Source organism: Lutjanus erythropterus, chromosome 23, assembly GCF_056507025.1.
Source record: "Lutjanus erythropterus isolate fLutEry1 chromosome 23, fLutEry1.hap2, whole genome shotgun sequence".
NCBI classification, from domain to species: domain Eukaryota; kingdom Metazoa; phylum Chordata; class Actinopteri; order Lutjaniformes; family Lutjanidae; genus Lutjanus; species Lutjanus erythropterus.
Window position 1 is genome coordinate 15,056,145 of NC_139339.1, and position 15,577 is coordinate 15,071,721.

The 15,577-nt window shown below is 40.9% G+C and overlaps 1 protein-coding gene across 2 annotated transcripts; it reads right to left on the bottom strand.

The window, feature by feature from the left end:
• Positions 1-42: 42 nt before the first annotated feature.
• Positions 43-11,141, bottom strand: LOC146305812 (uncharacterized). Of its 2 annotated transcripts, none has more exons than XM_084712540.1 (3): positions 10,667-11,141; positions 8,579-9,355; positions 43-6,342 (listed from the first exon to the last, which is right to left on the bottom strand). In XM_084712540.1, the coding sequence occupies exons 1-3, from the start codon at positions 10,713-10,715 to the stop codon at positions 401-403; spliced, it is 6,768 nt and encodes a 2,255-aa protein (XP_084568666.1). In that variant the 5' UTR covers positions 10,716-11,141; the 3' UTR covers positions 43-400. The 2 variants fall into 2 exon arrangements, with proteins under 2 accessions (XP_084568666.1, XP_084568665.1); XM_084712539.1 differs by having other exon boundaries at positions 8,579-9,403.
• Between the last annotated feature and the right edge of the window lie 4,436 nt (positions 11,142-15,577).

The following is a 15,577-nucleotide window of genomic DNA, read 5'->3' on the forward strand; positions in this document are numbered from 1 at the left end:
CAGAGAACATTTTATTGATGCATTCAGTATCAACATTTTTGCAACTTGCCAGGTGCATTAACATTTCCTTGTAATGTTAAAGGGACAGTTCACCTCCAAATCAAGAGTAGTTACATTACATTTGAAAAATTCAAATGGCACCACAGGCCAGAGCAAAAATATGTATTTTTGATTTTTGAACTGTCCCTTTACTAGTAAATGTATTTCGGTCTGCATCACGTTTCCCTCAAAACCTATGCTGTTGTATGTTAGTTTTATGTAAAAGTTATTTATATGTTGGAACTTTGATTTAGAGTAAATAAAGGATCTAAGTACTTCTTCCATCATTGGTTAAATTTATTCAATAATATTCACATAACAAGATGAAAAATGTTTTTACATGACAAATTCATACACAGTTTTACACATTGTTCAAAGCCACTATGTCCTCCATCTTCTCAAACAATCCCTCAGTCATAGAGTTGCTTTTCTTGCTGGTCACTACATGATACCTGCCCTCACATCTCTCTATGAGCAACGTTAGCTCTGTGTTCCTCAGGATGTGCTGCTCTGCGCTCTCCCCTAAAATTTCCCCCCATGTGAAAACCACCAGTGTGCGCTGCCAAGCTTCTTCCCCGAGCAAACTCATGTGCTCCTCCACCGCTCTCCTGTACTTCTGCGTGCAGGTCAAGAAGGCCGGCATGAGCAGGAGGACGACATGTGGTCCGGGATGACACCAGGAGATGCTGTCGAGAATGCTTTTCCTTTGCATCGTGTTGGTTGGATCGGGTCCGTCTCGCCATCGCAGACCTAGCGGTTCTGCAACAGCGAGATGTCGTCCAGCTATCTGGCCTCTCCAAGGCCTGAAGTTTTTAGACCCATCAGATTTGGATGCCTCTGCACTCAGGATGGTGACTCCAGCTGGGGAGCGAGACGACCAGGACTCCCCTAACACCACCACCCTCAAATCCGCCCCAGAAGACTCTTTGTTGTTTGAGCTTCTTGCAGATAAAAACTGGAAATCTCGACTGATCTTTGCCCTTTCCAAGTCCTCTCTGCCTTTCCTCTTCCTCATCCCTACTCCTGTTGCTCTCATCCCTTCCTTTTCCTCAGCTGTCTCTATCTCCCTTAGTGTTTCAGCATGACAGTTATTGCTCTTTTCAGCTGATGATGCTGTTTTCATCCTCTGATCCACCCCATCCTTTGCGTTTTCTCCTCTATCTGACTCTCTTCCTCTTCCCTTTTCACCTCTGTCACTGACCTCTTGGTACATTAAATGCATGTCATCTTCTGAGTTTTCAACCGCAGCTGTCAGATCAAAAGAGTCCATCCCTTTGCTGTCAACCTCATGTTGTCCATTGTCTAAACCTCTTTCCTCTCCTTTGAGCAACCTTTCCTCTCGATCTTTAAGATTCTGCTCCCATTCGCTCAGTTTTTTAAGCGACACCTTTAATTTCGTCTCTTTGTTGCGAAGTTCTTCCTTCAGCAAAGCCAAGTCTCTCCCCATCTCATCCAGCTGCTGTGTTGTTGAGGTCACATGTTCATTTCGCATCTGCAACTCTGACTTCCAGTTGAGCAACTCCTGCTCTTCACTTCTCAAGTAATACTCCCGATCTTTCAGCTCTTTCCCTTGATCTTTCAGCCCTTTCACCTTCTTCTGAAGATCTTGACCGTGGCAGCTGAGCTCCTTCTGTTTGCCCTCCAGCGCCCTAAGCAAGCTTTCAAGCTCCCTTTCCGTTTTCTCAATATTTTTCGCTCTCTTGCTTATATCTTGCTCGTATTTTTGCTGTTTTTCTAGGCTTGCTTCCCATTCACTAAGCTCATGTTCCTTACTTTTCAGCTGTACCTCTTTTTCAACAAGCTCTTCCTCTTTTGCATCAAGTTCTTGCCCTCTTTTGCTCAGCTCTTCTTCATTTCTACTCAGAACCTGCACCCTTTCATGGACTTCTTTTTCATAATTTTGCCCTCTTTCTAGACTAGCCTCCAATTCTCTAAGCTCTTGTTCCTTACTTTTCAACTTTACCTCTTTTTCAGCAAGCTCTTCCTCTTTTGCATCAAGTTCTCTCCCTCTTGTGCTCAGCTCTTCTTTGTCTCTACTCAGGACCTGCTCCCTTTCCTGCACTTCGTTGTCATATTTTTGCTGTTTTTCTAGACTTGCCTCCCATTCTTTAAGCTCTTGTTCCTTACTTTTCAACTTTACCTCCCTTTCAACAAACTTTTCCTCTTTTGCATCAAGCTCTTGCCCTCTTTTGCTCAACTCCTCTTTGTTTCTATTCAGGACCTGCTCCCTTTCGCCTACTTCTTTTTCCCTTTTCAAGAATTCCTCTATGACCTCCTGATCTTTCTTGAACTCACTTTGTTTTTCCTCTAGCCGTGTCTGAAAATTCTCTCTGATTTCTTTCATCTGCCTTTCAGCCTCACCTTCTCTATCTTTCAGCCTTCCTATCTCTTCTTGCAGTTTGTCATTTGCCTCCTTCAGTGCCCTGACTTCCACTTGTTTCTCTGTAAGCATGTCTTGGATTTCTGCTTCTCTGCTCTTCACCTGCTCTTCACTTTCATTGAGAAGTTCTTCCCTCTCCTTCTTCAGCTCCTCACACTTTATCATGAGATCGTCTGTCTCTTTTCTCATCCTCTCATTCTGCTCCTGCAGCTCCTCAACTCTCCTTCGGCTTTCCTCGTATTTCTCTGTGACGTTCGTGATGGTTTGCAGACTTTCTTCCTTCAAACGATCCTTCTCTTTTGCAATGGATTCTATGTCCTCGTTGCTCCTTGTGATCTCCTTTTCATACTCTTGAATCATGCTTGTTGTCTCCTTTTCCATCCTTTCTGTGAGCTCCTTTAGCTCAGACTTTGTTTGCTCGATTGTTAGCCTCAGTTGGGCGACTTCTTTCTCATTTTCTGTGTCTCTCTGCCTCAGCTGGTTCAGTTCTTTGTTTTTCTCCTGAAGTTTTTCCAACATTTCAGCATCTTTTTTCCTTTCCTGCTCTGTGTAATGCTGCTGTATCTCAATGATACTTGAAGTATTGCTTTCTTTCAGCTCTTCAATTTCTTTTAAGTAGTTAGCACATGTCTTTTTTACTGCATCAATCTCACTGTCTTTCTCTACAAGAAGACATTGTGCTTCTTTTGCTTCTTTGGTTTGCTTGTCAATGATTTCAATCAGTCGGTTCATTTCACTTTCTCCTTTCTCGTCCTTCTTTCTCTGTTCCTCTCTCCATCTTATTTCCCTGGAGTCGGCCTGTTGTTTAAGATTTTCCATCTCAGCTTCCCTTTCCTTTAGTTTTCTCTCTGTGTCATTTAAAAGCTGTAGTTTTATCGCTTCCATCTCTCGTTCTCTGTCTTGCAGTCGTTGCTCTGCCTCTCTCTTTTGATTCAGAATGATTTCTCCTCTCTCTTCGTCTTTTCTTTGGAGGATTTCGTCAATATCTTTTATGTGCTGGTCCAGTTTTTCTATCAGTCTTTCACTTTCTTCTACTTTTTGCTCCATTTTTTTCCTGTAATTTAAATAATCAGTTTCTTTCTCTTCCTTTTGTTGCAGCTTTTCTTTCACTTCTTTGATATTTAATTCCATCTCCTTGATTTGTTTTTCATTTTCTCGTAGTTGTTGCTCCATTTCTTTCTTGTTCTGTAAATTGTCTTTTTCTTTCTCTTCCTTTTGTTGCAGCTTTTCTTTTGTTTCTTTGACATTCAGTTTTATCGACTCTATCTCTTTTTCTTTTTCCTCCAGTCGTTTCTTATTATTTAAATTATCTCTTTCTCTTTCTTCTTCTGTCTGATGCAGCTGTTGCTCAGCTTCTTTTAAATGTCCTTTTATCACTTCCATTTCTGTTTCTCTTGCCTCCAGTCTTTGCTCAATGTCTTTTTTGTAATTTAGAAGACCGGTTTCTTTCTCTTCCATCAGTTGCAGCTTTTCTCTCATTTCTTTGACCTTTAGTTTCGCCTCCTCTATCTCTTTCTCTTTTTCCTCCAGTCTTTGCTCTGTCTCTTTCTTGAGATTCATAACAATCCTTTCCTTTTCCTTATCAACTTCTTGTGTTTTTTCTTTGATTTCACTGATCTGCCGATGTTTTAACTCTTCTATTAGCCTGTCGCTCTCTTGCATTTTTTGTAAAATGTGTTTTTCATGGTTTTCATTCATCAGTTCCTTCTCTTTTTCATTTTGCAGCACCTTTTCTTGTATCTGGATGGCATATGTTTGCTCTAACTCTCTTATCTCTCTTTGTCTTTCCTGCAATTGTCTCTCAATTTGTTGTGTCAGCTCTTTGATCTCTCTTTGTCTTTCTTGCTCTATATCTCTTATTTTTTCACTGTACTCTTGTTGGAGCTTTTCCACATCTTCCTCCTTTTCTTTCACTTTTCTATCTATTTTCTCCACTACTTTTTCCATTTCTTTTATTTTTCTCGCCATTTCTTCTTGATGCTGCAGCTTTAATGCTTCTACCTCTTTTTCTTTCTCGTGCATCTTTTGCTCCATGTCTTTTTTGAGATTTAACAGAACGAGTTCCCTCTCTTCTTTATTTTCTAGTATTTTTCCTTCCATTTGAACAAGATACCTTTGCTCTAGCTCTGCTATCTCTTTCTTTTTTGCTTGCATTTGTTCCTCTTTTTCTTTTGCAAACTGCCCTTTCAGCTCTGCAACCTCTCTCTCTTTTTCTTGCAGTATGTCTCTTTTTTCACTCTCATGCAGTTGTTTGACCCTTTCTTTGTCTTCTGCATTATTTTTCATCTTCTGATCAATTTCTTCTTGGTGTTGAACTTTCATTTTTTGTATTTCACTGTTTTTTCTGGCCATCTCTTCCTGTTGCTTCAGTTTTAAGCCTTGTATCTCTGTATCTTTATCAAGGATTTTAGTCTCTATATCTTTTTTATGTTGTGATTTCATTTCTTCAACTTTCTTTTCCATTTGTTCTTCATATTGTTTTAAGTTATCAAGAGCTATCTGCTCGTCCTCTGTCGCTTTCTTTCTCAGTTCTTCCTGCTCTTTGTCTTTTTGAAGCAGTTTTGTTTCCATCTCTGCTTTTAGTTTTTCTTCCTTTTCCTTTTCTTGTGCTTTCTTCTCAAGAAGATCATCATAGTGTCTTTTAGTCTCATCCATTTCTGTTTTTAAGGAATCAACTGTTTTTATCCACTCTGCTTTCTCTTTCTTTTGCAGCTCTTCCAATTTCTTCACCTCATTCATCCACTCTTGTTTCTGCAGTTTAATGGTTTCCTCCCTCTGTTTCCTCTCATGTTCATTTTCCACACTGGTACGCTCATGGTCAAGTAGCTTCACTTGCTGCTCGTCAATCCTTTCTTTCAACTCCTCAATCTCCCTCTCCTTTAGCTCCAGAGTTAGCATTGCATTGTCATTCTCTCTTCTACTCTGATTTAGTGCCACGCGGATTCTCTCTTTTTCTATGCTCAGATCCTGAATTTCTTTCTCTTTATCCTCGGTCAGCCAGCGTATCCTCTCCTCCAGCTCACCGATATCATGCTTCCTTTCACCAAGCCTCCTGTCCTCATCCTCCTCTTCTTCCCTTTGAATGTCAGCCTTTCCGGGTGATTTCACCTTTTTCTTCCTGTCAAAAAACCACCTGATGCTTTTCATCTCTCGCTCTCTCATATTTTTCAGTTCCACCTCCTGACGAAGCATTTTATCTCCGATCTCTTTCAGGCGCTGGTTGAACTTTTCGTTCCTCTGCCGGCTCAGATCCCTGACCTCCTGAATGATGCCAGAGAAGGCCTCGCACCTGTTCTTGGTGGCCATCTTTTCCACTTTTTGCAGTAGCTCTGTCACCCCACTGGAGCCTCCACTTCCTCTTCCTCCTCCGTCAACGCTGCTGATGACATGGTATCTGCCTCTGCACTTCTCCAGCAGCGACTGGAGATCTCTGCCCCCACCCTGGATGTGTTGCTCAATATCCACCCCCTCTCGAAGCTGATCCCCATGGGTGAACAGCAGTATTGTGTGTCTCCATACGCCCTCGCCCAGAAGCTCCAGATGTTCCCTCACATGTCCCGCCCTCACCAGTGTGTCCACCCTCAGAGTCAGCAGGAGTGCATGCGGCCCTGGCGGACAGAAGGCCACACTACTGACAATCTCCCTCTTCACCCTCTCAGGTGTGGCTCCCGCTACGCCCGCCTCCCAGCCTGGAGTGTCCACTACCGTCACCTGCCGCATGGCCACCTCGGCTTGCTGACGGATGCACTCCTCTGTTACCATCCCCGCTTGGAAGAAGTCCATTTTTCCCAGGATGGTGTTTCCAGCAGAACTCTTTCCTGTTTCACGTTCTCCCAGGAGGAGCAGTCTGACCTCGGGTAAACGGCGAGGAACTTTGGAGAACGACTGGTGGGCGTCAAGCTCAGAACCCTGAAGACCATCACCTGGATGGGAGAAAGGTAAACATTGTAATGAATGCTAATACAAACTTCAGATCTGATAAAATGAAACAAGTTGATTGTCGATTATTGATAGTGTGTTGGCAAACCAGTCACCTACACATTCACTTCAACATCATATTCATCAATCAGGATGTCGCACTGAGATTCAAAATCTCTTTTACAAGAGAGACCTGGCCAACATAGCAGCCGATCACAACATATTCAAATATAACAAATACATATTAAACAAAAAATCCACAACATCTATTAAAACATGGTGGAAAAGTAATCACTTGGAGGAGCGTAGCTGGTAACTACCAGAGCTGGTACAGAGAAGGGTACAGAGGTAGGCTGGAGGTTTGCCCAATATTGCTTTATAGATGAAAATATACCAGTGCTGTTATCTGCAAGTGGTCAGTGATGTCCAACCCACCAAATCATAAAGAACACAGTGGTGAATGAGGGACTTTACATTTGTAATGAAGTGTAAAGATGCGTGGTACACTGAATCAAGGTTTCGTAAGATGGAGGAGGCTGCATGCATAAAATAAAAGACAGTCTTCACTTTACTTCCTGACTAGAATAGTAATACGTACATTAAATGAAGCTTGTTATTTATCCATATACCCAAGTACTTGTACAAGGGAACCCTTTCAATCGATGAATTCAAGCATACTGTTATTTGCTTTTAGCTCCGTTCTGGTCTCCCCCAACCCCTGACAAAATTGTCTATCTTTAGGGTCTAAAGGGTCTAAATGTTCAACCTTCAATATTTTTACTTGTTTGGTGACAGGTAATTGTTGAAACTTAACAGTAAAAAAAAATTAAAAGTAAAAAAAAAAAAAATCAACAAGCTGACATAAAAGGCCGCTTCTGACAGATCCAGCTGACAGAGTAACATTAGTATCCTTGGAGATGTGTTGGTGGAAAATTAATGTAAGTCCAATATTCACACATTCACTTTTAGCTCTAATTTTGTCTCCACCATCTCCTGATATAATTATCTTTAGCTGGGCAGGTGGCACACAGTGAGTCTATCAGAGCTCTTGAAACTCAACAGTAAATGTTATGACCAAAATGAAATCTTAAGACCTAAACATTGCACTAAAACTGGCTAAAAAGTTCAAAAGTAAAACATCAAAACAAATTCCCATAAAAAGCCAGTACCTACAGATTCAACAGATGAAGTTGAGTCAGCATTTACTTGGAGTTGTGTTTGTGGCCAATATTCACTTTAGTTTTAGCTTTGTTTTGGTCTCCACCAACTCCTGCCTAAAATATCTGACTCTTTAAATTGCTAAATGTCTTTATACGCCACTTTTAACTGCCATTTGGTGCTGGGAGACAGCGTTCGGTGGATTTATCAAAGCTTTTTGCTGGAAATAGATAATTTGGTTGTTGGTTGTTGTTTTTTGGTTGTTTTATGGTTGTGCACCGGTAGTGTACAGTGGGTTTTACAGGGTTTTCTGACTGCAAGTGAAAATGAATGTGGCAAAAGCGAGGAGCAAGTCAGACTAGCAAATAATACTTTAGCTAGTTTAACCTTTCAGTAATGTCAGCACATTCACTTAGTGCAACCTGCTCATGCTAGAATGGGTGTGGACGAGGCGCCAAATTTAAAAAATGTTGTCTCCCTGTGCCTAATGACTAACAGTAAGAGTGAACTAAAACAAAAGTTGCAGCTGGAAAAGCAAACCAATGAGATAGGACCCTAAAGCACTGTGTAGAGCTACAGAGTAGATGATAATTCTCTGTGGTTTTGACACTATGGGCCACACCTTTCAAATTACACCTACTCAGAAGATCCACTGTCAAGTGTATAAGAACAGTGTGAAAAAAAGTTGAGACAGCTTAAAACTGCAGTCAAGTTTAGTCAAAATTAGTCACAGTGAGCTGTGACCCTTATTTGTGATTATTCTGGTGCCTTCAAAATTAAATGGTTTTAAAATATTAACCATTATTCAATTTCACTTCAGTGAGACAAGAGAAAAGGTAAATGATCTCAACAAAAGATAAGTAATACTTCTTCAGAACTTAAGAGTTTGAGTTGGGCTCAAAACTAAAAACTCTGCAGTAAGTTGCCTTGAACTTTTAAGTTTTCAGCTTTTTCATGTTTACAGTGGATTCATGGAACTTTAAGCACTGATTTAATAAGACAAATTTTAGTAATAATAACATTTTTTTGTGCCTGATTGTGGTATGATTTCATGTATTTTGGAGGACAGACAGAAGAACTCACTCATTAGGGCAGCTTTGATGGTCCCTCTTTGCATCTGCTCCTCCATCTGCCTCTGTTTCTTCCTCCTCTCCCTCGCTCTCCTCCTCCCGTCTGCTTCTAGTCCCAACAGAACCGTACTGTCCATCTCTAAATGACTGCTTCCATCCCTCTTTGCTGCCACCATCTCCTCTAGCTTCCTTAGCAGCTCTTTAACCTGCGTCCCATCTCCTTTGCTCCGGTTATCAACCACATGGTATCTGTTCCCACACTTCTGGAGGAGTCTTTGGAGCGCCAGGCCGCCTGTCAAGATTCGTTGTTCCATGGACACCAGGCCTAGTTCATCTCCCCTGGTGAACAGCAGCATGGTGTGTTCCCAAACTCCTTTTCCCAGCGGCTCCAGGTGCTGCTCTATCTCGCTGATGTAGTCCTCTGTCATTGAGGAACAAGATCGCACCACCAGAAGCACAGCGTGGGGTCCAGAGGGACAAAGCGACACACTCCGTAAAGTTTCTCTCCTCACCCAGTTGGGGGTGCTGTTGAGTGGGTAGTACCACTCCCACCCTGGAGTGTCCACCACTGTGACTTTTCTTCCTGCCACATCAGCACGCCGTTTCACGCACTCTTCCGTGGGCTTCCCGCTCTCGAAAGTTCCAACTCCTCCCAGGATGGTGTTGCCTGCCGCGCTCTTCCCTGCACCTTTTCTGCCCAGGAGGACCAGTCTGAGTTCTGAGAGGGCAGGAGCGGGACTGTGGGAGGCAGGAGGGTGTTGTGAGTCCATGACGACCTGAAGACTCTCATCTGTGAAGAAAGGGAGAAGTACTTCCTCAGTGCACCGTACCGGATAATCTGAATAACACAAAACACACAAGTGCAACAAAAATCAGTCGTCTGGTCTCTACTTACATTCATAAAACTGCACTTTAAACCTTAATTTTTTTTTGTTTTACCTCAAAAAAATTCAAAAAAATTGGATTGCTGACTTGCATATCAGTCCAATCTCACTGTGAAAATAGGATGTTTTCAACTTAAGGGACAGTTCACTCCAAAATCAAAAATACATATTTTCCCTGTGGCCTGTAGTGCCATCTATCCATCTAGATTTCTTTGGTGTGGCATCTAGAGTTTTGGAGATATCAGCAGCAGAGACGTCTGCCTTCTCTGCAATATAATGGAACTAAATGGCACTCAACTTGTGGTGCTCAGTGCACCAAAATGTACATTTAAAAAATTCAATCAATTCATTCATTCAGTGTCTCTCTCTTACTGAAGATAATCCATTGACCTTGTTGTGAGCAGTCAGTTCAATTTCACACAAATTACTTGGCTCCAGGTGGAGCTACTTTATTTCAGAATTGTGGTCATGAATAAGACTTAAAGCCATTTAAATTGAAATTACTTACACAATCAAATATGCCTACATGTAGATAAATTTGACGGCATTGCAATAAAATTAAAATTATTCATGTATGTTGTGATTGAGTTGTTTAATTAGACATGAAATATAGGTGAACAGTGCACAAAGATAACATGTGAAACTTGTGAATCTATTAAAATTTAAATGTAATTCAACACTAATCTTCATCATAGTTTGCAGTGTTTTTATTAATGTGAAAGCAAACAACCATGACTTATCTTAAAGCGTATTAGAGACAAACAGCAAGTTTTCATCATAAATGTTTTCTTCAAATTATAAAGAAGAAGGTTCTCCAGAGAGTTTTCTCTCTCAAACAATGCATGCTGGGAAGTCTGATAATATTCTGATCAAGTTAGTTTAGAAACTCTGTACAGTACATTCATTCAACTCATCAAATCAAAAGACTTCAAGTTAGAAGAACTCATTTTTAGAGGTTCCTGAAGTATTCTGAAAATAAATACTAGAAATTTTAAGTTTAAACAAAATGAAACTTGTATATTTACATCAAGTTAATGAGAAAAGCTTAAGTGATACCACTAAATTCCTGTATGATTTATGATCAGGAAATACCTGAGCACAGGCTGCTTTTGCTATCAGAAAGTACATACTATTATTAATATAGGTCTCTACAAGCTCATTTCAGATTTCTGAGACTTGAGTAAACAAAGAACATAAGCGCTCCACAATATACTCACCACCATTCGTGACGACGACTAGACTACAGTCCTCGTCTGTCGTGTCCATCACCTCTCTGTCCACTGTGTCCTTCCTCTTCCTCTTTTTGGTTCCTGAATGTCTTCTACAGGAAGTATTTCTTCAGCGGCATTGTGACGAAGAACAGAAACACCCTGATAGATAATTCATCCAAAGTGAGTGTTTTCGCCGCACAAACTGAGCACAGACAGTGGAAGAACTTGCCGTGTCACATGACCCACCTGTGGTTTTCTAGCGTGCTCTCATTCAAGATGACAGGAAGTGAAGAGATGGCATGGTGAGCTTCTGTGACACGCTTACATGCACACGTTTGCAAAAACACACAAATGCACATGCGTATGCTGCACACAGTTGTATGTATGCACACCTTTAACACACAGAACATGTACAGGTATGTGCAGACTGAGACACACATGCAGGCATCATGATGAGAGCTGCAGACGCTGTCCTGTGGTCTGGCACTTCTGTTTCCTTCACCCACAAGCAAAACACAGCTCATTTGGCCCTGTGGTAATGAGTTCCTGCCTCGCATCATGATGTCAAAATACTTTAAAGGACAGTACGACAGCAGTGAGCAAACAGCAGAAAAGTTAGTTTTATAAAAAGTTTTGTGAAAGTGAAATATTGCAATGCTGTATGATTGTTGTGAGTACATTTTGAGCATATACAGCATGCATATACTGCATATACTGTATGTTCCTCAATGTAATCCTTTAATTTTAATGGGCCAGTGTGAAGGATTTAGTGGCAACTAGTGGTGAAGTTATAGATTACAACCAATAAAATTCCACTCGCCTCATCCTTCCCTTGCAAGTGTCCTGCAGAAATTTGGGATGAATGTCTGTTCTGGGTGGTTCAACGCAGTGACCTCTGTAGAAGAGGACATGCGCCCTCTGTAGACGTAAACGGCTCATTCTGAGGTAATGGGAACACAATGATTCTTATTTTTAGGTGATTATACACTAAGTCACAGGGAGCCACTGGAGAAGGGCAAAGGAGCCGCTCTAGAGCCGCAGATTTCAGACCCCTGCTGTAAATCTTATACAGTGGACCTTAAAAATTTCATTTTTGACACTGGAATCAGCAAAATAATCTCACCACAAGGTCCATTAATCAGCTGTTCTCAAGTGTTCAACATTATCTTCAGTGTAATAAATAAGACTTTGAGACATGACTGCACAGAGACAGAGAACAAGGTTTGCTGGATAAATCAGGCAAACAACAGGTAAACAGTCAGATCAGCCCAAAGAATCATAAGCAGCAGGGCAAACGTCCAAACGGCAGGCAGAGATAAAGGACAAAGGCTGGGAGCTACAGCTGGGATGGCACAATAGACAGGCAGGCAGGGAGTTGGCTAGAAATGGGCTGTTATTTATTCTGAGGGGATAATTGGGGAAAGAGGAGCAGGTGACTGGGACCAGCAGGAAAACAGTGAGGATGGGTGCTGGTGATGCTGCGAATGTATCTGGGATAACACCTGGAATAACAGGTAGGTTGGTGCAGAGCTTGATTTTTTTTTTTTTTTCAGCCAGGGACGTCTTAAGGTAGAGAATATCCCGAGGACCCCTCATGTACAGTATGTTTATTTGACACTACGTGAAAGAATAACAGAATAGAAATGTAACAGAATCATATTAGACATGTATTAAAGATATTTGTACAGAATATCCATAAATTAGTGCAAATGACTTCAAGTCAGTTACCTGCAAGTAACATTAAAATATCAATGGCAAATCAAGATTTCAGATGAGAACACACACATGATGCCACACATCAAGAGAAAGTGTTGCACTCTTGTGCATAACCTCAACAAAACTCAGTTTGGTGTTTTCATCACCTCACTGGCAAGACGCTGCCAGCATATAAGACATTTCAGCCACCTGTTCAATTCAGTAAAGCCATATTGAAGGTGCCGATCCATACTGATACAGTGTGGGAAGGCTGTATTGATGATTTCTACTTGGCACCTAGCCGATAAAGTTGCAAAAGCTATCAGATCTGATTGAAGAGATGCCAAACTGTTTCCCAGTTATCTCCATCAAAGTATCAAAACTTGCAGTCCAATTGCTCTGCAAAGACGTACATGACCAGAACATGTGCACGTGGTTTGCAAGTGTTTGATTACACATTTTTCACAGAAGGGGTCAATATTGTCATACATTTTGAAGAGCATAACTTTGGTCCGATGAGTGCGGTGAACAAGAGGTTACAATATTTGACAAGTACATAAATAAAAACTAATGTCCATAAAGCTGCATACAACTTGTTATTGTTATAAACCAGTAGACGTGTTATTTAGTGCTAAATTGGGAAGTTAAAGTTGGGTGCTGACCATCACTTTTGGTTTTCTGTTTTGTATCTCTTTCAGACGTTTATGCAAACATGAGATATTTTTCATCCCCTTCTAACAGTCGTTGTATTGTGTGAAGAGCCAGTATCGTTTCACCGTGCCTGCCTGCTGTCACTGCACCCTGGCTGTGTGGCGTCCCTGGCTGCATACATGGTACAACATGTTCTCATGTCCACTCCAGTCACATATAAACACACACACACATTAGATCATGTCCTTTATGATTCACCCTTTCCTTCAGCACCAGGCAGGGTTAATAAAAACAAACCCTGTTTATGGAAAGGACTGAATCAGCCATATTGATTGGGCGCCATTAACCCGAGCAGAGTTGTTTTGAGGTCTGTTAAGTGTTTGGTGAATATTACCATGATGGATGCCTTTTCACATGTGTGCTGCTTTTTGTAAATGTCAAATGAATTACTTTTTATTGGACTCCCTGCAGCAGCAGCAGCACTTCCATCCAAATATGAGGCTGCCTGGTATCTAAAAGACTCCATATCATGAATAAAAAGCAGTCCAGAAAATGCTACCATCAGTGCTGAAGCTCACAGTTGTTCTTTTTAATGTAACATATAAATTTGCATTGGCATTTGCTGATTACTTTGCCCCTGAAATTAACTGGTTAATCAAAAAGATAAGTGCTGGTGGTAGAAATGGGAAACCCAGAAACACACAGAAGAGTGTTTCCTCTGTAATTTTATTCTACAGTGGAGCTTGTGGGTATTTTTAGATTTGCTTTCAAAGTAAAGGTTGCACATCCAATAAAGTTTCTTTTTTCAATCATTTCAAAACATTAGAAGCTGGCATCTTTGTGCTTCAGATGGAAATCAAACCATTTCTATGTTCGTGTTTTGGTGGCACTGATGGAAATGATTTCTCATGGTAGTAGCAGATGATTAAATGAATAAATAGAAAGGACTTTTTGTGCATAAGCAATGTGGTGGCTCCACTTGCTCTTCAACAGTTGTATCTGTTATTGTGTTTGGACACATTTCTTGCTCTTTAATACCCTTCAACACTGTATCAGTGCCAATATGGAAAATAAGACTACGCACATGCAAGAGTGAAGGCCGAAAACAGTCTTCGTAGTAAAGTAATAGTATCTGAGGCAACAGTGAGAGGAATAATGATAGTAATGTTATATATTAGTGTCATTGTATGGATGGTGTAACAGCACTGACAGACATTGTACTAGTAGCAGCAGTAATAGAAGTACTTACAGTAAAAATCCTAAAAGTAAAAACAACAGCAAACAGTAGTTGTTGCAGTTTAACACTTACAGCCGGTTCTGAGCCAGTTATGGCTCACTGTAGGCACATTAGGCGATGTTCTGGCACCAGACCTGTGAGCCAGCAATTGCAAAGTATAGCCATTTTTGCAAGATTAGTTAAAGGCATACTGTACAGAATTCTTGACCCACTAGAAGTGTCTGGTGGTGTCTGTATCTGCAGAGACTCAACCCTCTACCTTTATTTTCTTAATTTCTCATTATTTTGTTGTGTTCGGAAGATTTCTGGGCTTCAGTCTGATTGGCAGCGATGTGCAACTCCATCTAATGCAACCAACAGTTACATCGCCATCTCTGTCTCTTTCCTCTGCTACTGAGAGAGATACACACACATACACACACACAGGCAGAGCAGGCTGATCACTTCAGGTGTATACACACAAAATCTGCTTTGGAACTTGTGAAACGATCAGAAAATAATATTTTATTTTTTTGATTCACTCCTTTTTTCTCTCTAACAGCACTCCCCTCTCCCAAGAAGGGGCAAACACTGAATGGTGCATTAACAAACAATGCTGCATATTTTGCCTTTAAAGGTACCCTGTGGAGTTTTTAACCACTCGTATTGCTATCGAGTCATGTTTTGGAAATGCAAAGGAGGAAAAAGTATTCAACACGTTATCAGGTCTCAATGTAAAATGAATACAAGTCAAAATATTGGAAAAAAAAGAAGCTGGCTGAGATTAAAAGAAAGTTGGTGAACTGATAAAAACAAAATGTGATAGTGCAATAGAAACAGACTTAGTGAATAAATCATGATATACACCAAGTGTATGACTTAAATGTTACTCAAGCTTCTGCTCAGCTGGAGAGTTGATGAATTTTGTTAAAAATATTAAATTAAACAAAATTTTGATGGAAGACTGGCTGATGATTGACACACGATGTGTTTTGTGAGAAACAGGAGTGCAAATGTGGGCCAATTTCAGAGTTGGCATCCTGAATCAGACCGGTGAACTATTCTGGTCTATTCCAGTCATTCATCATGAATCCAGTAAACATGTGTTTATTAATGAAACTCTGATTCTAAATAGCCTGCCAGGAATTACCAACTGAACTGAGACACGGAGGCTTCAACAAAGAGACCACAACAGTCGATGTGGCTCAAATTCTGTAACCGGCTTTTTATTTAGAGCAGAGACTAAAACCCAAAAACAGAGGAAGGGGAGAGAACACACCGCAGCTGGGCAGCCGCTGTTGGTCCACCAGTGGGAGTATCCAACCTGTGTAAAGATAACATGAACCAAAACCAAC